The sequence below is a fragment of the Gymnoscopelus microlampas genome (genome assembly GCF_963454915.1).
Source record: "Gymnoscopelus microlampas genome assembly, chromosome: 11".
In the NCBI taxonomy this organism is placed as follows: domain Eukaryota; kingdom Metazoa; phylum Chordata; class Actinopteri; order Myctophiformes; family Myctophidae; genus Gymnoscopelus; species Gymnoscopelus microlampas.
In genome coordinates, this window is record NC_139948.1 from 28,693,792 (window position 1) to 28,717,530 (window position 23,739).

The 23,739-nt window shown below is 41.5% G+C and overlaps 2 protein-coding genes across 2 annotated transcripts; both read right to left on the bottom strand.

Moving 5' to 3' along the window:
- Positions 1 to 25: 25 nt before the first annotated feature.
- On the bottom strand, positions 26 to 5,523 carry epor (erythropoietin receptor). The gene is made up of 8 exons (XM_084071695.1): positions 5,322 to 5,523; positions 4,904 to 5,039; positions 4,228 to 4,403; positions 3,820 to 3,971; positions 3,146 to 3,302; positions 2,507 to 2,594; positions 2,288 to 2,375; positions 26 to 1,732 (listed from the first exon to the last, which is right to left on the bottom strand). The coding sequence occupies exons 1-8, from the start codon at positions 5,476 to 5,478 to the stop codon at positions 998 to 1,000; spliced, it is 1,689 nt and encodes a 562-aa protein (XP_083927821.1). The 5' UTR covers positions 5,479 to 5,523; the 3' UTR covers positions 26 to 997.
- Positions 5,524 to 7,443: 1,920 nt separating this feature from the next.
- On the bottom strand, positions 7,444 to 22,486 carry rab3db (RAB3D, member RAS oncogene family, b). The gene is made up of 5 exons (XM_084072786.1): positions 22,179 to 22,486; positions 17,740 to 17,976; positions 11,561 to 11,679; positions 11,218 to 11,342; positions 7,444 to 10,976 (listed from the first exon to the last, which is right to left on the bottom strand). The coding sequence occupies exons 2-5, from the start codon at positions 17,974 to 17,976 to the stop codon at positions 10,789 to 10,791; spliced, it is 669 nt and encodes a 222-aa protein (XP_083928912.1). The 5' UTR covers positions 22,179 to 22,486; the 3' UTR covers positions 7,444 to 10,788.
- Between the last annotated feature and the right edge of the window lie 1,253 nt (positions 22,487 to 23,739).

The following is a 23,739-nucleotide window of genomic DNA, read 5'->3' on the forward strand; positions in this document are numbered from 1 at the left end:
TATTTTTTCGTTTTAGTCGTTCTAGGCAGGCATGGCTTAGGGACATAAGTCGTTTTAGTCGTTCTAGGCAGGGAATGAGAAGACAGAGGTTCATCAGAAAGTTTTTTTTTTAACCTCCTATCTGATTTGCCTGAAAGTGCATGTAAGTTAGCACTATTTAGACAACTATTTCACAATCTCTGAATGCTAGGCAAAAGTATTTGAAAAACATTGTGAGCCAACAGTCTGGCTCTCATTGTGTCACTTCAATTACAAAGTATCAACACAGAGTGATAGACAGGCAGTGTTGTGCAAGTTACTCAAGAGGACGTGTAATAAGTTATTAACTGGTATCAAAACAAATTAGTTACCATACTTATTATTCGCTACCCTTTAGAAGTGATGTACAATACAACCTGTATAACCAGCTCCTTATAGAACTGAATCCACTTACACAGTGTCTAATGGGATACAGCAGATGTGCTGTATATATTTATACATATATGCATATTAGAAAAAATAAACAAACAAACGTGAGAAACTGAAATACTCTTCAAATGCTGATGGCTCTCACTATTGTGTGAACTTGTATTTCAGTGAAGATATTAAAAAACCTTATGCACTAGTATCCTATGAGATAAACAAAATACAAAATTACCGATATATAAACACGTGAATTGTTGTCACATCTTTCTTGTATGTGTCAACTACAGCTGCCATTTACAATTAATGATAGTCCTGTACAGATGAGAGCTTATTTATACTTTATATAGTATTGTATCCACATTTGACTCTTCTTGCTGCATTTTCCTGGGTCATCTCTGCTTACAGTGAGGTGTCAGTCTGCCTCTTGCTTCAGACAGAGTCTAAGTCCTTGATGTCACCCTCTTGCTGGGAGGGTAAATTGCAGTGCAGAGTGGCCAGTTTGGTCAAATATGTAAATACCCTTTATCTGTCTGTTCCATCAGATATCCAAGTGTCGGTCAGTTCGTAGGCTGTTACTGGGCTTAGCTTGTACTCAACAGCCATAGCGGAGTGTGTGCTGACTTGTCAGTAAGGGTTTTCTGGGAACAGGAATCTCATTCTTATACTCATGAGCAAAAACGGACAGTTTCCCAATGTCACCTATCCGGCTGGAACTCATGGGGCTGTAATCCATGGACACCCCTGAGTCAGCCACTGCCATATAGGTGTATCCAGGGCCTTTGGGTGACCAGGTGTGGTTTGGATACTCAAAACTTGACTGGGATGAGAGACGCCCCGAGCCAGAGCTCTGCTGTAAGGAACCCAGGTCGGATTGGGATTCTGATGACTTTGTCCCGGAAGCAAAGAGTACTTCCAGGGGTAGCGTCTCCTCTAAGATGTCATCCAGATGTTCGTCTCTGCTGTGGTTGTGGCCGTTGAGGGTGACATAGGCGTCTTGGGACTCCATTAGTGACGACTGGGAGCATGGGGCAGGATGATGGTGGAGTGCCCGCAACTGGTCCATCAGCCAATGGTCATGCGAAGTTTCTTTCCATCTCTCCATCAATGCTGAATCCACTCTAATGAGCGTCTTCTCCTCATCCACCCGCTCCCCCTCTTCCTCTCTTTCACTGGCCATGGCCCGAGTAGCCTTGGGTGGTAGAGGTGGGGAGGCCAGTGGAGGGCCCATACTGAGCTCTGAGAGGACTTCCAGTGGAGATGCACGCTCCTCAGAATAGAAGAAAGCTGGACTCAGCCAAATGCCTCCGTTGGTTTGGCCCAACCACTCCTATGGGAAAATATGTGAGGGATTGAGAAGTTGATAACTGTCAATAGGTTAGTGTGTGTTAATGTTCTTCCAGCCTAATACAAGATTAACACAATATTCCTTTTAGATACAATTATTACGAGCTTGGATCATTCAATGTCCACACCACATGCTGTGAGAACAGATGGAGAGGTGTGCTACACTACTATAGATTATAGCTGAACTCCTCCCACGCAACATACAACGTACGACTCTCTTGCTAAAATGGCTGACTATGTCTGGACATTATCAAAGTTGTTATTCACTCTCTTGACAACTTGTTTTGGTCACTTGAAGATTGATTGTTCCTGCAGAGATGTCTCCACAGGGTCCACAGGGGTCAATAAGTTCAGCCTTCTATCTATCTAGTCTCAAACAACCTAACTCAAGTATTCTGTAAAATTACATACTAGATATAAGATGTATACAAAATGTATATATTACAAAACCATATTATCAGCGAGAGATGATAACTGGCTACAGTAGGTTGCGTATCAACCACAACAATTTTGTCGTTTTATTAGTAGTTATTTGTACCTGAAAGTCACCACCATAAACTGAAAATAGGCCTTGGAACTTGCTCTCAGGATTTGGAATGACAGGCCAAATCTTCTGTATGAGAAACCTGAATATACAATAACATAAAAGCAGTTACATGTTAGTCATTATACAGTACTAATGCTGTAATGGATGAAGATGTGTCATCACCAGTAAATATAAGGCTGCATTGTTTGTGTGCATAAATGGCTGACTGACCTGCGATAGGAGAGGAGTATCATGACTGATAGCATTATGAAGAAAAGAGAGATGATACACATCAGAGATATGATGAGTGGGTCCAGATCTGGAGGAGACAAAATGGCCCCATCAAAGAACGAGATGAAAAGCAACAAGGAAAAGAAGATCTCCCCTAAGGATAAATGTGATGTATGTTGTGTTTCTTTCTATTTTATTATTATTGTTATTATTTTACTTTATTTAATGCTACAGTGTCACTGTTTGTTGAAGAAATTTGATTTTCTTTTTCACCAAAGTATGCAGTAATGCTCTTCTGCATCATGTGACAATGATCGCCAAACAGTGTTTTCACACCTTTGCTTGTAATTAGGTTCACAAAATTGCCTATTATTAACAAAAAACGCCATATATCATGAACGCAACATCCAATCATCCCCAACGTGGAATTGCATGTTGAGGGGCCTCTATAGAGCGCACCTACAAGAGCTTTCACTTCTGTAGTAGGGGGCACCACAAACACAAAAAGTTGCACCGTCTGTTGTACAAACTCTATTCCCTCCACAGCTTCCTTGTGTCCTGATGGCGGTACCCCACAACTGAGTAATATCTCCAAAATGGGTGATGCATTTTGGTATTACATTGTGTATAGAAACATACCTGCCGGCAGAGTGTCCATGAAAATGGGATCAGTCCAAGCACTCCAGTAGCCGTCATAGCTAAACCCGTCCCCCGGCTTGACACGGACCCGCACCTTATACTGGGTACCTGGCTCGAGATCTCTCAGGACCAACTCTGATCCGTCCACCTCCTCCACCTGAAGGAATTAGGATAAGATGTAGAATAATCTTCAACTCCTTGATCATAAAGACCACAAGTAAGTGTAAGCTTGTCTTTAATTACCACTAGTATGAGGTTTTCTTACATTTTCTTTCATTATTCTTATAATACAGTGTTATGTCATACCTGGTACATTACAACAGGAGTTCCCAAACCCAAAGTTTTTCAGCTGAGAATTTGTTGTAACCCCGGGACCCAAACTTATATAAAAATACCATAATAACTTATGCCCTATTTAAAAAATAGTGAAATGGACGATCTACAAGCGCTCAACGCGACACATTGTGAGCTTGTAAATCTGCTATTCTCGCTATTATTTTTATGGAATAGTTTTGGATTTTATGATATTTTTTGTTTTTATTTGTGAAAATCTTTTGAAATATATTTTTAATATAGGAAATGCAAAAATCATTTACGATGATATTTACTCACGACCCAAAAAGGGGCCCCGACCCAGTATTTGGGAAACACTGCATTATAACAAAGTGTCATACCTGTCCCACGTGGCTCTCCGCTGTGGCGTAGCTGACCTCGTACATCATGAGGCTTTCCATGTATTTGAGAGTAGGAGGCACCCAGCGCACCCTCAACTGGCCCTGCTGGTCTGTGGTGCTCACCCTCACATCAGCAGGAGGGTCTAGCAGAACTGGCATGCAGACAGATGGGGAGGGTTTAGATTGGATTTGGAGGGAAATTGCACAGAAGTATGCTGACGACCCCTGATGTACTGCTCCAATAGATTTAATCTGGAGAAATGTGGTGAAGCAATATACTCAACTAACAAAGTACGGAATTGGAAATTGAGGGAATACAGCGCCAGGTTTACTCATTCTCCCCCTTAAATGTTATTAAGTATGTGTCTTCACTGAAACAAGCGTACACAGCAAATATGGAAGACTTACTGATGAGCTCGATGAAGATACTGCGGTTGTGGATCTGGACTCCGTCCTTATGCACTTGGACATCGATGGAGACGAACAATTGTCGAATAATTGTCTTGTTCAGTTGACACATAAAAAGCCTCTTGGCGCCAACAGCAGGGAAGGTCTTCACCGGACACCTGCTGCTGTTCTCTCGCCTACAGGAAAGACGCTACTTTGAGTTATTATTTCTGTGCCAAACACTGTACTGAGTGTAACAAATGAGTGACCCATATGGACCCGCACGCGTTACCAGTGGTGGAAGAATCAATACCACAATGTAGAAACACTCTTTTACGAGTAGTTGTCTACAAAGTAACTAAAGTTTTCTACTAATGGAGTAAAAAGTACAATATGTGCCTCTGAGACATAGTGGAGTAGAAATAAAAGTATTGAAAATTGGAAATACTCCAGTAAAGTAGTAAAAGTATCTCAAAATTGTACTTAAGTACAGTACTTGAGTAAATGTACTTTCCACCACTTTCCACTGCTTGTTACACTGACTCTCAGAGTTACATTTAACACATCCTTTCAATGAAGCACCTGGGGAAGAATTATCACTATGATCAATGATGTATCACATTTAATTCATGGTTCACCAGGTTGAACTTGTGATCATTAACCCCATTTTCAACCAGGTTTCCTGCTTGTGACTTACTTGTAGTTGTATGTGAAGGTATACTGATCAGCAGAGCCAGCCCTCTCCTCGTCCTCCTCCCAGAAGCAGCTGAGGTCCCCTAAAGTCTCAGAAAAGCACTTAAGGCTCTGTGGCTCCTCAGTCAGTAGTAGGGACACTGGGTGGGTGAAGACCATAAAGTTAGATTTGACTTCTGATTTGATTAGAAGAAGGAAATTAAGAAAAACATTCAGTATCCAAAATGATTATAGAATTGTTGATAATAGCTAATATGTTATCGTTTTTTTAGTACAGGAAAGGTCAAGGTCATCATATTAACACTGTTAAACCATGATAGCCTAAACACTTGCATGTGTTAGCCAGCTATGGGTTTATGGCTGTTTATTTATTAATCATAATAATAATTATTTTATGTAGCCTATTTTTTAAATCATCCTACCTTTCTCTTCAAAATGTGCTCTCTGGTCCGTGGAAGCCACCGTTTCTGCGCAAAATATCATGCAGAAAACCAACAATCGACTCAGATGATCATAAGCCATTTTCACTTCTTCTCTGTGGTGATATTTAGCTTTTGTGTCCTCTGTCCACCTCTGCATCACCAGCGTGTCAACCTGTCCCACTAAGCGTGTCAACCTGCCCCGAGCGTCTGTTTTCTCGTTTACGGCTTGTTTTGCAGATACCATGGATCATGGTTACTTGTTTCGCGCGTGTACCAAAGGAGATAAGGTGAGGGAGCCAAACTGTTTACTTTCCACAAACCAGCATGGAAGCAGAGTGTTCCATTTACTACGCTCTTGTTTGTGGGAGGGAATTACGCACTCATTGATGTTGACGTTGAAGCCAGTGTTGCCAGTGTCATAAGGACCCCTTATGACACTGGCATAAGGGGTTTAAACTGGTCTAAACTCTTCTTGGGTTTAAACTGGTCTAAACTCCTCTTAACAGACCTTGTATTGAACTGTACTTCCCTGTGCTTGTCTTTACAAACTGTTAGTTAAGTATTCAATCAATCAATTGCCATGTCGGCTTATTATAGGCGACTTTGGGCTTCTTTTTCTGTAAAGTTGCTTGTAAAAATTGGTGGTTGCAGGTTGCTTTTTTTGGGCTTGTTTCTAAAGCGTAGTTGCTTATTTAGGGCTTGCTTCCAAATGTTTTAATTAAAATGTATTATTATTATTTAAACCAGTGATTCTCAAATATTTTCATGAAAATATTTTGTGCCCAGGGGAGCATTTGTGTTGTGAGAATGTTTCAAAAACATTCCAATATTCCACATTTTATTGCAAGAGGTTTTGAAAATAGCAGACAAGCACACAAACGCATCGCATTGCGACGCGTTGTGAGCTTGTAGATCTGCTATTTTCAAATAGCCGACGCATATAGGATTATAGGTTTAAAGAGCTCATGTGACCTAAGTTGCTTCTCTTGGGCTTGTTTTCCTAGACCTGGTTGCTTATTTCTCTCTCAGAATCTGGCAACCCTGGTTGAAGCGTGCGTAATGCATTGCGCACGGACACGTAGCCCGAACAGGCTTTCAAGCGCGTAAACTCGGAAAGCAAAACAAATCACACAACAAATCAACAAATGAATGAGCAAACAACATATCTATTCCATATATATTTATCTCATATCTATTTCAGTAATTGTTCACTGGTCTATTAACCCAAAAGTCAAGCATGTAGGCCTAACTAGCCGACCCCGCATAGACAGCAGGGTACAGGCGCACTCGAACACCTCAACTAAAGACTCAAACCGTTTCTTATCTACAAACAACAGCCATAATGTTGTGTGTAGCTGGAGCCGTTTTATCTGAGCTGCAGGCTGCTGTCACTTAGCCTGGCTGTGATAAGCAAGGGGGCGTTGAGAGACCCATCCCCAAATACTCATTAAAGCCATAGCCTTCACTGTTTGAATTAAGTCCAGTGCTTCATCACATCTCTTGAAGGACACGTCTGAATTCTCAAGAATTTCTCATTAAGGCCACATAAAAGATGATGAAACACTGATGAAATTGAAAAAGATGAGCTGCTTCGGTTTATTAGGAAGGCAAGCCCTAGCTAGTTCAGCCAGCAACAGATACATTGGATCACCATCCATGTGGAAATAAATAATGCACCTGGGATTGATATAAATTGATTTTAAGGTGTAGATTATGGTCTCATATATCACAGCTACTAAACGGAAACCAGCCAATCAGAATCAAGGAATGGGACTAGCCGTTTTAAAAGTTTTGTTTTAGATGGGGGGCCAGACTTGGGGCCATCATTTTGAAATTCAGGCCAACTGACTTGTTGTAGGCAGGTAGGCGTAGGCCTAACAGCAGGAAAGGGGGGCTGCAGGAAATATCTGTGTAGTCGCGGTGGACAATGGCAGTGTGGTTTCTCTGTGTCCTCCGATAATATCATGACTAAAGACCTAGTATAATGGTAAAGTTGTGAGGAAGGATGCAAGGCCATAAATCATAGATGCCATCAGCAATAACCAGCCACACTGTGAGTGGCAAATTTGGCAGTAGACATCTCCAATGGCACAGAATTGCAATAAATAGGCAGTCTCTTAACTTTCCCTTTTATAATGAATGTATCCTTTATTTTCATAAACATATTTCAACATATTCAATTTATAATATATATTATATTCACTTTCTACCAATGTCTCCATTCAACAAATTCAGAGCCTAAAACAGAAAATAACAAACACCTGTATGTGACATAAAACAAGAAGATTCACACCTCTTTTGGTAGCTAAAAGAAGCTAATCTTGAGTGCAAAATCACAATAACTGATAACATGCGTCTCTGGATTAACATTCCCAGTTGTGATATGCTGAGCTGTTTTGGTACAGTAGTGAGTCAGTAGATTCTCAGCTCTTCCCAACAGGTACAGTATATCAGCATCATCAATGGGGGAACTACAGCTTTAGCATGTTGACCCCATTTCCAAGCTGCAGTGATAGTAGAACATGAAGGGGGGGAAACGATGCAAGCTGGTATCAAAAAAACACAGCGGTGATGTACTACAGTAATACAGACTGAGTGTTACTAATGAGTACTCTCAGCCCACCCTTGCTCACATCCTTCTTATGGTAAAATCTCTGTCCTTCAAGACAACAAACCCCCTGAATGGCTCATTATGGAGTGATGGCCAGTGCAGATAACATGATTATATCAGCCATCTTCTACAATCTACCTGAAACAGAATATCAGTGATCAGCAGGACACTCAGGCAGGAGAGATAAGTGGCCTTGGCCACTGGAGGGTGACCAGTATTTGGCAGGTTTGACCCAGCCCCTAAGATCTGCAGAAGGGACGTTGGGGATGGCAACGTGCGGCTACTATTATGGCTCTCAAAGGCCACATGACAACCCAAACTGACAGTCGGTAGCCTAACTGACAGTCAGTAGCAGGTATGTAGACACGTGAAAGTGAAATGGCAGATTATGTCACTGTATATAAGAAGAGAGAGAGAGGTGGAGGTATTCATGCATCCCCATACCAGCATCTCTACAGTGTCAAATCCTCAGTGTTTAACCCTGAAATTTGTACACTCGAGTCTGAGTTAAAAATGCGTACATTCTTACTGAGGATGTTAGTGTGTAGTTGTCAACAGAACTTCTTAAGCAAAATCAGGATTTTACTGTGCACACTGTCGCCCACAATCAACATTAATTAGCCAAGTTGCAGACAGTGAAAATCATAACATCTCAGATTGTCTTCATCCCTGCAGTATAACAAAACATTTGTACAGTATTATGATAAAAAGTAGCACAGGCATTTAAAGAACATATCCAGTGACTGACTGACCCATTAATTCTTACATCAGAGCTATTCGTTTCTCATATTAATGGCACTGCAGTTCTGTACAGTTGAGACTTTCCATTGATATTTCTCAGACACAAGCGTTCTTCCCTTTCTGCCTGAAAATTTTAAATTTGCTACAGGAAGCCATCACTGTATGTCATTTCTGTTCATGAAAATATATTTTAAAATAACTTTTAAATCATATTGAATCTCCATTTCTGCTATGCAGCAAGCTAGAGGGGCTTCGACAAATTTGATTTACAGTAGGACTTATTCACGGGACTGCAAACTGCAAAGGTGAAATGGAAGTGGCGGAGGCAGGAGGCAGGACATCTGCTTTAATTTCTTTGTATTTTTCAGCATTTCTAAAGTAGGTGGAAGCATTTGAAAATTGTGTAAACCAACAAGTAAAGGGGACTAAATCATTATTATTAATCCCACAAAACAAATGAAGACTAGCACAATATTGTCCTTGCATTGTTATGCCTGATTATACTTAATTGTACGGTGGTGTAAGCTCTCAATGCGTTGCGAGCTTGTAGATCTGCTATTTTCGGCATGGGACACTGTCTTATGGCAGAGTATAATTTAGGCATTAGGGACATCAGCCCAATGTTTTTTTTCCTTCTTTTTTCTTCCATGTAATACTTTGCTCTGACGTTCTGAGAAACAGAGGGCCGTTAAGAGCAGCAAGTGTACAATGACATTTGAGGGAGGGGGTGAGCGTGGTTTGTTGTACACAGTACTGATTATCCTGATCATAATAATGGATAAGACAAAGGAATTCTCCTATCCTACAAATGATTTAAAACCTACAGTATACAACTCTAGATATTGAATACTAAAATCTCACAATGGGAAAATAATAGTGGTGGAAAGGCAGCACTAACTTCTAAAAATATTTTGAACCAAAAGAGACGCATTCAGTGAAACGCTGATTACAGAATTTTGCTCTTGTTGCGCTGATTATGTGTAAGGACCTTTCAGTTGGAAATAAGGTGAATTCTGACGGGAACCCTAATTCCACCATTTATAAAAGCTTATTATTCTACAAAATATAAGGCAGAATGTCCATTCAGGAATCCACGGCCCAAACCAAGAACACCAGTTACACTATGAATTCTAAAGTTGTCCAGTGTACAACAGACAGAAAAAATATGTATATAATTATAATCATTACAACTACAGTACAACATTTGGCATCTCTAGCTGCTAACTGAACAACTAAACACGCATTTTTCTTCAAAAGTAAAGCCTTGAAAGGTTTCTAACAATAAATAGTTTAAAATGCAACAGATAGGGCAGGAGCCTGGAGTGGTACAGGCTTTATGTGGTCACGGCAACTGACTTAGGAGAGGGAAGGGAATCAGAGTGTGGGTGGGGGGTTGTGGGGTATCAGCTCACCACAGGATTATGTCAAGGCTACAGAGTGTAACATCTGAAAGAGAGGTGTTTGTGTGTTTGTATACATGTGAGTGCGTGTTTGTGCGTCCGCATGAGAGAAAGAAGGAGCGAGAGAGACAGAAACAAGACAGACTAGAGAGAGAGATGGAGACAGATTCTACGGTGCCTCCAGCATGGCCCTGCACTCCAACGAACACCATCGTTGATGTTCACCAGTCCTTGTCGCTGCACAATCAACTCCTACTGGGGCCACGTGCCTGTTCGGGGGATCTGGGAGAGATCGCGTGCATCTCTGTGCAAGTTACTCTCTCCTGGTGAAACTCCTCACCATCGGGTGAAAAGAAACAGCTGGGGTTCATCAGAGGAGACGTGGTCATTTACACCCTCTCCAGGACAGCAGTGGTGGTTGACAGTGACCACAGTACACAGTACCCTCTAAATTGAGGATAAAATAGAAAAATAAACAGCTGATGACTTTCCAGGATGGATGTCTCTAGAGAGAAGTCTGATGGCTGTCAAGGATGATGTCCAGAGAGAGGGCTATGGCCGGGCTGGTGACTCATCCATGGTCTGTGGTGGGCTGTAGGAGGCTGTAGCACTCTTCATGTTTGAGGCACAATAAAGCGGTTGGCCTTTGTGCACTTGTATGTACGTGTGTGTGTGTGTGTGTGGGGGGGGGGGGGGGGGGGGGGGGGGGTAGGGTTTAACATGAACAGCCACCATGGCTCTCTGGGGGTAACTCATGTAGGCCATGGCTCTTGTGGTTGGACATGAGGTTGTTGTCTCCATCCATGGTCTCGTTCATCTTCTCACAGATGACATCTACTAAGCGTTCAAACACCTGCTTCACGTTGATGTTGTCCTTGGCACTGGCCTCGAAGAATTGAAAACCTGAGAGTGATTGTAGAAAGTATTTTAGAATAATAATAATAAAGTGTTTGCATTTTTTTTAAACTTTTTTGTGATTATGCCAGGGCAGTTATTTGACATGAATTCCTTAAAGAATTCATTAAACCTACAATTTAAGCATGTAGTGGCCTTTAAGCAGTGCACTTGAACCCAACATGTAGGTATCAAGTAGATTATTAGTTTACAATTGTACTGCGTTTCCCATTGAGGTATCCTTCCTCACCTAGCTCTTCTGCCAGCCTCTGGCTGTCCTCTGTGGGCACCAGTCTGTCATCCTCCATGTCACACTTGTTACCCACCATGATCACCTGAGCATTGTCCCAAGAGTATGTCTTAATCTGTGTCGCCCTACAGTATGGAGAAGAAAGTGAGTCAAGAGAGTACAGTCCAATGTGTGGAACATATCCATACAAGCTCACCAGCACGTTGCAAAAGCGACACGTTGGTGAGCTTGTAGATCTGCTATTTCTGCCAAATGTTCCCACCAGAATAGTGTCTGTTCATGCTTGAGGGTTCAAGTGGTTAAAACAACCACTTGTATATGTGACTGTTCATAATTCACGTACCAGTCCTGGACTGCACTGAAGGAGTCCTGGTTGGTGATGTCATACATGAGCAGGAAGCCCATAGCTCCCCTGTAGTAGGCTGTGGTGATGGTACGGTAACGCTCCTGCCCTGCCGTGTCCTGTAAGCACACATGCACATGCACACGTTGTTGTGTAAGTTAAAGTTGCTGTAAGTGATTATTTTTAATCGCTCCATTTCATTTTCATAAAAATTGCTTATAAAAAAGTGTTTGTTAATAACTCATCTTAGAGAGGTCTCATCTCTCCAGCTCTTTAGTAAACAAAAAATACATTTTCACATTGGGATACCAATTTCAGGGGAGAGAACTCATTCAGAACACAGGATAAACAAGTGAAATTGGAAGTGGTGAAGCAAATAAATGGAACACACAAAACATTGCTATTTGTATGGTGGCTGTCAACATGTTATCTCTATTTTGAACCAGAGGGGGGCGACAGTCACCACACTATGGCCTCAGTTTGAACTTTCATGAACCTATACCACAGTGAAATTAAGAAACATTTAGACAGATGGAGAATACGATTAGACACAGATATACTCATAGCGCAACACTGACAGGCGCCCTGGCCAATCTGCTAAGAGTCACTACCGCAGCGACAAAGATCACCTGCCTTAAAAAGATTTAATAAGGTCCACCTTATCTACTGATAAGGCTTCAATAATATGAACGTGGCCTTTGTGTACATTGTACACACAAATTAAAAGAAATATGTATTTGTGGTACAGATGGTTGATTGTGCACCATCTTTACCACAGATACAGTAGACAAATAAGAGAAACAGTGATGGGCGATCTGTAACAGTTGGGTGGATGGTCAAGGCTCCAAAAATGAACAAGACCAGAAATGCACTCTTAGGTGTTTTTATTTCCCTCCAAAAAGAACACAAACCGTCTCAGTATATACAGTGCTGGCTAAGGCTAAAGTAATAACTTAACATAAAGACTTGAGCAAAACGAGAATAAAAAATAAACACTTAAAGTCAAACACTAGGACAACAAAAGAACCCAAGCAGTTAAGAACTCTAGCAGGATATACCCTTTCACAGAGGACCCTGGCAGCTGTTTCTCAGGACTGTTACCCACGGTATGTTCCAGCCTAACTGATTCACCCTACCTGCAGCCTCCATTTTATAGGAGTGGATCCAATCAAAAGGCACAGACTCAAATTAGCAATCAATTAGGTCTTCCCCATTAAAAACAAGTAATCTCTTAACATTCACAAAGATGTTTTACGATAAAACTCAAATACAACTAGGGTTGATAACTCAATCCAATGAGATTTTATACATTGCAACATGGCAATCAAATGGCTCATTTGGGCCAGGACAGAGCCTTTTCTGGTGGTTCTGGACAACCGCCTATCCGACAGACTCGACGCCGGGCACTGCACTCCCTCGGGTCGTCTGTGACGTGTGTGTCGAATATGAAGTCGAACGGTTGTAGAGATATGTGGATTACAGACGTATACATACGTACAGAGATTCTCATTTATTATTGTGCAACAATAATTGTAAGATTAGTCCTGGCATATTCTAGAAACTAAAGCAGTCAGATGTATCAGTGTGTGTATATGGGACATGGGCTGCCCCGTGACACGATTAATGAGCATGCAACATGAAGAGAGATCAAATCCAAAGCAAAAATAGGACTGCAGTGTGACTCAAACAGAATTATGTGAATCTCTCTCAGATCCAGTGTACTGTGAACACTACAATACCAAATTACTTGGACGGCCATGGTCGAATGGGTAGAGAGGCTGTCTGGGAAATAGAAGGTCCCAGATTCGATTTCCAACACGGCGATGTGTCGAGGTGTCCACGAGCAAGACACTTAAACACTAACTTCTCCCCCATGAGCTCGCTATCATCGGAACCATCTGAGCAGACATCAGCTGGTTGAATTTCCCCCCTGGGATTAACCAGGCCGCCCTACAAGTATAAGTACTTAGATCATGAATTAGTGGTTGTGCTCTCTCCCACTGAAACCTCTACAGGAAACATGTCTGTCTCCAACCAAGAATTCAAGCTAATTTCCATATCAAAATGCCACTGTCTCCAATATACATAATTACAGCTTCTTCCACTACGTAATTTCTAATCAAACAACAAGCTACCTTCAGCTTGCATCAGTACCCAGACGAGGAGAAATACACAGGGAATGGATATTACAGAGTCAATAAGGGCGGGGCTATCTCTGGATATCTCTGTCCTCTCTGACATCAAACACAATATCCACTTAAGATTATCACAGAAAATCTTAAGTGGATATTGTGTTTGATGTCAGAGAGGACAGTTCAAAATGGGAATAGTGGATGGTAATATGAACACAGTATAACACAAACACACACAGACACTTTTTTTTTACAGTCAAACACATAAAGCAAACAGACCTGGCAGGTGAAGGGAGAGAGTTGGCAGGGCAACTATCCAAGACAAGCCCCTCGCTCATGGTTACTTGGTAACCTGGCTGGGCCCTCATTTGCATCAGTGTCTGTGTGAGTGAGTGTGTGTATGTGTGTGTTTCCTTACTATTCTCCTCCTTGCAGTGAGGAGGGGGAAAGAGGGGAGGAGGGGGTTGTCCAGGTAACCAAACATTGAGGTTTATGAGTGTTCCATAATCGCCAGGAGTGTTCCGAGTGGTCAGCCCAAAGATTATCCATCTCTCCTTTCCAAGGGACAAGATTCAGAGCAGTTTCACTTTGTAAAGGCCAAGCCACACAGACATCCAAGAGTGTACGAAGAGTGCTTCCTCCGGAAGTCAGCTCATTTATTCCCCCCAATCTAATACTCTTCGATGGTCTGCCTGCTGGACTGTCAGCAGACATTTTTATTTCACACAAGTATGACATATTCTTTCTCCTATACAGTAGACATAATCAAATATTTGGCAGCATAATGGAACTTCAAACCAAATAGACTGGTCTCCAGGGCAGTACGAGCCACTTAAAGCTAGTAAACAAAGGTAGGTCCTGAAGGCATATTCATGATGACAGTGGGAGTTTAAACAGGGTCATTGACGTCACATGGACCGTACGATTTATGCATGCATCACTTGCTTTCATGTTAGCTGCCTACACAAAGCAGTGACACACACCGTGGCCACAGATCCTGCCCTAGCACGTGTGTGGATCAGTGTGAGTCTGTGTCTGTGAGCCATATTGTATTTGCCAACATTACAGAAACATGCTCCCGTGTCAACAACAACGATGTGCTTTTGTATGTTTAAGGGCCAAGCGGTGTGTTATCAGACCAAAGCACTGTTTCCCTGACACACAAAGGGAGGCTGGCAGCTGGGACCCATCAACAACATCCGTTTTCCTAAAGCCAGGAGAAATGTTCAGGAGACAGACAGGTGTTTTAACAGGAGCGAGAGGGCTTTGGGCTGACCTCCCCTGAGCATTCAGTATAGTTGATCATTAACACTATGCAGCTTGACATTTATACCTCTAAGGTAGGGCACATTAGACATGTTTGCTGCTCCCACACCCTCTAAATAAACTGTTGCCATCATATCCTCAACACGTCCCCGCCAGACAGCACTGATAGGGAACTTCCTTTGGTTGCTGGACTTAGGAAATACCAGGGTCTTGTATCATCAAACTTTAGCTTGAAAGCCCTAGAACCAGCCTTTGGTGACGTCTACTCCATTACTCCGTTACATCTAAGCACGGCGAGTACACTCAGCATTTTGTCTGCAGATAGCTCATAATAGCCTAATTATCATGGGCACATACAGTACTGCTACCAACCATCCTGTTTTGTGCTGCTGCATTATTCACACCTCCTCAGTTTATAGCATAAATTGAAAGCTCTATGGGACGCGTCATTAGCTTGTAGATCAGTTTTAGTCAACAAGCGTTTCCATCGTGCGCCAGAGTATAAATTAAGCATAACTCTTCTTGTCATTCATTTCAGAAACAGGGTTGGTCTGCTGGGTGTGTGTTTGTGTTTGTGTGTGTGTGTGTGTGTGTGTGTGTTTTGGTGTGGGTGGCTCCATGGTTGATTCATCCCAAACACAGCATAATACAGCGAATTACATTATGTTAGAGTTAGACCAATGAATCATGCGTTTATACATACATAATTAGGATTTGCCAGTGCCACGTCAGTAAAACAAATGTACATTACACTGAAAGTATTGAACAATGATATCCATTGCCGTAGGGATGTTTAACTACTTAAGCCCTATACTTTGTTATACAACAAATAGCAAAAAATAGCCGATCTACAAGCTCACAATGCGTCACAGCGGGTGTTGAGCTTGTAGATCTGTTATTTTTGTTTCGCCTTTCATGACATGCCCAAAATACAGACCCCAGGCTGAAAGTAGCTAATGTCTTGCCACTGGTTTACAGATCAACTGATGATGAATGAACATGGGTTAAGCCAATCAACATTTCAATATCTAGAAGAAACCATTTTCATTACATTGTCCCTGGAGCACAATGATCCTGGGCTATACACCAATACACTGTAGTAAAATAAAAAGCCAAAATTTGGCAAAGCATCTATTTCACCAGGCAGCTTATGAGCTAAAGGGGGATTTATTATGCGCAAGCTGAAATCCCCAGTGATGAAACTGAAAGAGTGACTCATTGCCGAATTAAATGGTAATTTGAAGTACTGAACGCTGTGAACATGAATGCTGTGAACATGGTGGCCATCATCTCTCACTGAATTAACATTACAACCTCTAATCAAAGCTGGATGAACCGTAAAGAGAGAGAAAAGACAACAACAAAAGCAATGGCTTGGATTTGTCTGCATTGATTACAAGACCAGAGAGCTAGAAACTTTCCTTCATTTGGTATGGCTCATCAATCTACTTTATGCATGAATGTGGACTCGGAGTAGATGGCAGATAAAAAGAGGGCCACTTTGAAACCAGGAGAAACTCAGTTAAAGTGTTAACATCTCATCATCTCTCTCCCAAGTCTGATACTAGGAGCTTTCCTGGTCTTGGTCGATATTCCATCTCGATTTGGAAATGAAATGACTGGGACATTCTGGCAAATCATTCTGCTAACATGCATACTATGTCCATGCAACTTTTTTCATATGTCAGTCTCTATCATAACAATAACACACTTGAAGAAGCTGGACTCTGTCTGTGTTTCTGCAGCTACTCTCGCAAACTACTGTACTGATCAGCATCAAATGTATTCACACTGCCAGTAGTCCAAGGAACTCATTCCCCGAATATTTTTCGAATTGGCCTCATGGTGGTGCTATAACAGCCCACAGTACATTTTGGCCTACAAGTCTTGAACCGTAGGTAGCCTCAGAATTGTGTTCCAAGTCTGGCCCTGTACATACAGAACTGACACAAGGCATTAGCTATCACCATCCTTTATCATAGCCTTTCCTCCATTGCATTTTCACATTACACATGCACAATGCCATTGCACCACACTGACACAATGATGGAGGGATGTAGGTGCGTGCCTCTGGTGGAGATTCGCGCTCCATTTAGCTCCCCTTTCTAGTTACTAAGTGATTTGATGTCAGTACATATTGACTTATAATATGTATGTACTGTGTGTTGCAATTAATACTGATCAAGAGATTGAAGAGGGTTGATCACTGACTTTAAGTGTGATGTTACTGTGACAGCGAACACCTGTTTTAATTACTAAACTCTTAAATGGTCTGCAAATTTCTAGAAATCCAAAGTGCTTTTTAATGTGTGTTACACTGGCTGACGCATACATTCACACACTGACGTACGTACAAGGCACCAATCTGCTCATCGGGAGCAGTTAGGCGGGTTCAGTGTCTTGCTCAAGGACACTTCACCACAGGAGCCAGGGATCAAACCGGGGGCCTTCGGGGTGCAAGACTGCCACTCTACCTCCTGAGCCACGCTATATGTAACTATATATGGCCACTGGGCGGGGTTTTCGCGCGACAGGAGTTATGTACCGATTCATATATCATGTTGTAGGGTGAGCTTTTGCCCCAACTGCCACTCAAAGTGACTACTGGCCAATCACAGCGCGTCTATTCCGGGACTTTCCCAACTCCCGTGCCCTCAAATAGCTAGCCTGAGCCACTGCCGCCCGCCCCAAACTTCCTGTTCGCCTGCCATGATTGCTATGCGATGGATGATCTTATCATGTGGTGATCTTATCAAAATTCCATGGTAGCATCTCACTCACCCAAATCTGTAGCTTGATCCTCTTGTCATTGCGGAAGACGGTCTTGACCTTGAAGTCAATGCCAACAGTGCTGACGAAGGCTGAGGTGAAGGAGTCGTCTGCATAGCGGAAGAGGAAAGAAGTTTTGCCCACACTGCTGTTGCCAATTATCAGCAGCTTGAACATGTAGTCGAAGTTCTGGTCGGCTGCATCCTTCTGGGATGGCTGCTGCTGGAGTCGTGAGTCATTTGAAGCCATCTATAAGGTAGAGAGCAATATAGGATTAAAGCCTACGTTTTATTTTTGTAAGTTGGTTGACTGCATCACTTGCCAGGAATAATATAAATTGCTTTTGTTTATGTCATTTATCTATTTTAAGGCAATAGATTGAGAGATTATTTTTTCCACACACTAAAATAACAGTCCTAACACAGGCTTAATATTGGATGGATCAATTGATTAAACAATACAGTTCCATGCTGCATACAACATGGAATGTGTGGTCCAAGTCATCCCTTCAAGGAGGAAATGATACTCGTTAAATGCTAAATCACTACTGTGCAGAACAGCGAAACAAGTGGAACTTTGCCCTGGATGCTAGAGGAAATGCCATGGGGTCACCAAAATCAGTAGGGTTCAACTTCATTCCCCAGGGATGATTAATTCCATAACAATGCAGCCAGTAGTTTAAGATGGATAGATGGACACAGACCAACACTGCCAGCCTTAGATCCCAGCCACTAGTAGCGAGCCTAAAACTGCAACACTTCTGTTTAAACTTATATTCTAACTGAAAGGGATGCTTCACCAATGACCACCTGCCTTGCCACTTAATAAGAACCATTCCTCATCTCTCCCCAGGGCCAGTATACTATTACATGCTATTAGGCCTTTTAGCAGACATCTAAACAGTGGGAGGAGAGAAAACAACCAACAGCTTGGGTGTGGAGGATCTCCCCATCTCCTCCCATTGTCCATCCTCCCTACAGCTGTGCTTGGAGATTGATCAGATACAGCTGATCATTCAGAGTAGCAAAGCCCTGCCTCTCTCTTTGACAGTGGTGGAAAGTAATTAAGTACATTTACTATGCTTCAGTACAATTAAGAGGTACTTTTACTTCAGTATAAACCATTTTTCAATACTTTCTGCTCCACTAGATTTATCTGACAGCTTTACAGGTTACTTTGCAGAATAAAACAAAATTCCTAACCACTTATGCCATATCTTATACTTTGACTCTTCTGCCTAATGAAGGTCCAAGCGACCGAAACGCTGTACCTGCAATAAACCTTTTTTTGCTGTAAATGAAGACAGTGTGGGATTTGTTTTTTTCGTTTTTTGCTACTCTTATGCACCTGTCCATTGAAGTAGGTGTGTAAAAGGACTAGTTTACAACAAACTTCGACTATTCGAAAATAGCCGTTCTACAAGCTCACAACGCGTCGCATCGGGACGAGTTGTGAGCTTGTAGATCGTCTATTTTTGACCGATTTTGACACATTTGGGAAAACTTGTGAATTGGGTCATTCTGCATAATGAGTCATTTTACTTTTGGTACTTTTAACTATTTTGATGCCAGTACTTTTGTACTTTTACTCAAGTACAAATGTGTGACTTTTACTTGTAACAGTCTAGACTAGAGTATTTCTACATTGCAGTATTGCTACATCTGAGTACTGTTTCCACCACTGCTCTCTGATGCAGCTTGTCTCCGTGGAGACAGGCCTACTCAGCTTCTAACCAGACCCATTAGTGGTCAGGCCAGAGTGGGCTCACTCAGCTTTTAACTGGGCAGATGGAGATCTACAGCCCTGGAGACAGTTACCACACCCCCGAGGGCTATGGAGAAAGGAGCGGAGAGGAGAGGAGCCACTGCAAAACTCTGTATATGTGTGTATCCATGTTTATTCTCACAGTAATTATCATGCATGTGTGGGGACAATATAATCTATAATCTTACAATGCGTCGTGTTACGATGCAAGCTTGTAGATCGGCTATTTTCTGTTAACATATTTAATGAGTCTACTAGGGACTTCGCTCAACAACGGTGGTTAACGCATAGTAGCCTGCCCTGCACACGCAATGGCCATGCGACAAAATATATAAAATGTACCCTCAATGTGTTCTCCACAAATGTGAGCTACAATAATTACACTATATAGCCCAGGCCTGCCTTCTAAATGAAATAAACATAAAAGGGCAAGGCACCAATCTTGATCCTGTGTTATCTTAAAAAATCCTCTCTGTATGATCTCATATCACATGACAACCCAGGGATATTCACATGTTTCAAACAATGGGACCATCTATGAGAATTGGTGCTGCAGTCAAAGCTCAAAGCCCCTCTCTCTGCATAACTTAAACCCAACGTAACTCCTGTCACATGTCTTTAGCATTTACAGAGCTGCTCAGGGACTCCCATGCAAATTTAAAGGCCTAATTATTCTTATGTAGTATGTACACTACTTTTCCAAACACTCACTTAAGTTCTACTTAAAAACACTCATAATTTATGCTGATTATAAGTTTCATAGAATGGGGAAACTTCATTGTGTCTAATGGATCTTAATGTAATATGTGATGTAGTATTCACACACACACACACACACACACACACACACACACACACACACACACACACACACACACACACACACACACACACACACACACACACACACACACACACACACACACACACACACACACACACACACACACACACACACATTTATGATATGCTGAAAGTAACAATAAGACTATTTTGATTAGCAGGGGAAACAAACAATACGTTCTCAAAGTACAACTGTATTACATCGAGAGGGTGATTAGTTTTATATATGGGGGCAAAACCCAACCATCTGCCACCACATCTCTGAGGGGACAGAGAGAGAACTCCCATTGTCATCCAAATGATCCTGAGTGAGTCCACAGGGAAGCTACCCATTTCTACAGTAGAGCACCTGGAACCAGAATGGAACAGCCCTATCTTCAGTCAAATAAATGGTGGTAATTATAATGAATAGGGCCTGGAGGTTGTCAGTGGTGTTAAGTAACTAAGTACATTTACTCAAGTACTGCACTTAAGTACAATTTTGAGGTACTTTTTACTTTACTGGAGTATTTCCAATTTTCAGCACTTTTACTTCTATGCAAATATTGTACTTTTACTCCACTACAATTATTTGAACACTTTAGTTACTAGTTACTTTGTAGATTTTGATTATTATTACAAAACATATAGGCTACATCAACCATCAGCCCTACATACATCTCAGCCATTTGAAAATAGCACAAGCTCACGCATTGTGAGCTTGTAGATCTGCTGTTTTCAAAAGATTTGTATACATTTGAAAACTTGTAAAATGGGACATTCTGCAGAATGAGTACTTTTACTTTTGTACTTTAAGTATATTTTGATACCAATACTGTACTTTTACATAAGTACATTTTGGATGAAACAGTACTTTTAGTTAAGTAAAAAATCTGAGTACTTTTTACACCACTGGAGGTTGGGTAAGGTACTGTTTGCTGAGCCCAGCAGCCAGGCTTGCCTGACAGATCATACAGGATATTATTACTCTATTGATTAGTTCACAGCTGTCGCTTCTGTTATAAATGTTGGGGATTAGTTTTACGTAGCAATGAAACAATGCCAGACCCTCCTTGTTGACAAACTAAATTAAATGCTGCGGTATTATCTTTAGCAGCCTATTTTATCTTAAGTGTTTGAACAATAATTTTGTAAACAAAAACTTGATTGACCTCCCTAAAAAGTGAAACGTTATGGTGGTGGTTATGTTATAAAGCGTCTAAATGTAGAGCTCTCCAGGTGTAAAGTAACCAAGTACATTTACTCAAGTACTATACTTATAAGTAGCTACAATTTTTTTTTTTTTTTTTACTTTACTGGAGTATTTCCAATGTTCTGCACTTTTACTTCTACTCTACAATCTCAGAGGCAAATATTGTACTTTTGCTTTTACTTTGTAGATTTTTATTATTATTACAAAACATACATTAACCACTTCAGCCATATACATTGAAAATAGATATATACAAGCTCACAATGCAGATCTGCTATTTTAAAAATATTTGTATCCATTTGAAAACTTGTGAAATGGGACATTCTGCATAATGACTATATCCTACTTTCTACTTTTAGGTACTTTAGTACATTTTGATACCAATACTTGTGTACTTTTACTCAAGTACATTTTGAATTCCGGACTATCACTTGTAACAGTATTTGTACATTGCACTATTGATACTTTTACTTAAGTAAAACATTTAGAGTACTTTTTCCACCACTCTCCATACTATCCAACTTTGGGATGCGATCGCATTTTCCAGGCAGAAAATGATCACTAGTTCATGGAGGAAGTCGGAAGCTGTCTTCTACAACCCCGGAGAGGGGAGAGAAAACACCAAACACAGTGAAACTTCGGTCAAACTTACCTTCTTGCGCGAGAAGGAAATGTCCTAATCTTGATCTGTTCCCACTTGACTCTCTTACAATTATATGTGGTGGCACTGGTTCCCAGATCTGTGTGGCTGAAGAAACGACCACCTGAAATGTCCCTGATCTCTCTCTCTCTCTTCCTCGTCACACCACAGTCGACCAAGCCTCCGTATGGAATGGATATGATCTGCTCCCGGATCTGAGTTGTGTACAGAGCGTCACCCACTGTGAGACAGACAGCACAGCAGCGCAGGTACAGAGAGGTAGCGGCTCTGTCTGTGTTTACAGTGAGTGAGTGGAGTGGCTTCCCCAATCCCCAGGCTATATGATCCAGTCAACCAACTGGAGGGAGGGAGGGAGGGAGGGGGGGGGGGGGGGGGTCGACTAAGTACAAAACAAAAGCGTGAGCCTCGATACACCCCACACCGCCACAAACAGACACGCATGAGTCGTTGTCACACACGCATGCACACACACACGCACGCACGCACACACACACGCGCACACACTCATGTCTTACTAAATAAAGTACATCAATCAATCACACACTTAAAATGTTTAAAGCATTAAGTAAAATTAAGTAGCCTAGTTGCTAGACCTAGACCTTCATACTTCAGCTATTTTTGGTGTATGTCCCTCCCAGAATAGGGATGCTGGGGTTCCAGTGGTTATCATGTATACATTTTTTTAATCTGTCCTGATGGAAACTGATACGTTTTCCAAGTGACATATTGTATCTTAGGTGGAATGATAATCAATGATGACATATTTACGTATCGTAATATGACATACATGTGCTATAATTCCATGGGTGAAAAAGTTATTTACAGAGGTTCCCTGATGTTCCCTGAAGATGTTTGAGAACCACTATAGGTGTTGACAGTTCTTATATCCATTGATCAGACAGCTGCAAAATTGTACTACTCCACAAGACTGGATGATACTGCATAAGCAGAAAACTGCAGTCACCCAGATCATTTATTAACATAATCCAACTGCAGGGTTATTAGAAAATCTATGATGTGATCACTGTGCATTCTATTCGATTCCCCAGTTTATTAGCATCGTAAATCATTCCTCTGACTATAGGGTTTCAGGAGTAAACTTGGTAAAGTTTATATTCAGAAAAGTTTATTGTTGCTCTCCCCTGCACAAATCGGATTCATTTCCTTGTGAGTGAAGATAGGAATGAAGGAGTGGGGGAACTCATGCAGGAAAAACCATCAGCACTTCCTCATGTTTTTGAATGCCACAGAACTGGAATGTAAAGAAAGAGACAGTGCATCAACCAAGGCACCATTTGGTTTCATTTGCATACTCTCAGAGTTAAATGGAATTTACTATGTATCCTACTCTTCTCAATTGACTGAATCCAACCAGCAGTACATACAATATTGAAATATGTTTAAATTTCTCATTATTTATTCCTGTCAACTTTGTTTTCTTGCACCGCTGACATTTTCTTAAATCACAGATGAGCAACAAAAACTTGAAACTAGCTAATTCTCCTCAACTACACAGCAAAATACTGAGTGTTAAGTCCTTACACACTCAAAC

Bases quoted from the DNA above. Each gene is read 5' to 3' on its own strand.
- rab3db (XM_084072786.1), bottom strand. From the start codon at position 17,976: ATGGCTTCAAATGACTCACGACTCCAGCAGCAGCCATCCCAGAAGGAT. The intron at 11,343-11,560 runs GTACGTGAATTA...TCCATACTGTAG, and splicing joins TTCAGTGCAGTCCAGGACTG to GGCGACACAGATTAAGACAT. The intron at 10,977-11,217 runs GTGAGGAAGGAT...AATCACTCTCAG, and splicing joins GAGGCTGGCAGAAGAGCTAG to GTTTTCAATTCTTCGAGGCC.
- epor (XM_084071695.1), bottom strand. From the start codon at position 5,478: ATGCAGAGGTGGACAGAGGACACAAAAGCTAAATATCACCACAGAGAA. The intron at 3,972-4,227 runs GTAAGTCTTCCA...TCTGCATGCCAG, and splicing joins TATCTTCATCGAGCTCATCA to TTCTGCTAGACCCTCCTGCT. The intron at 2,595-3,145 runs GTATGTTTCTAT...TGTCTCCTCCAG, and splicing joins CATGGACACTCTGCCGGCAG to ATCTGGACCCACTCATCATA.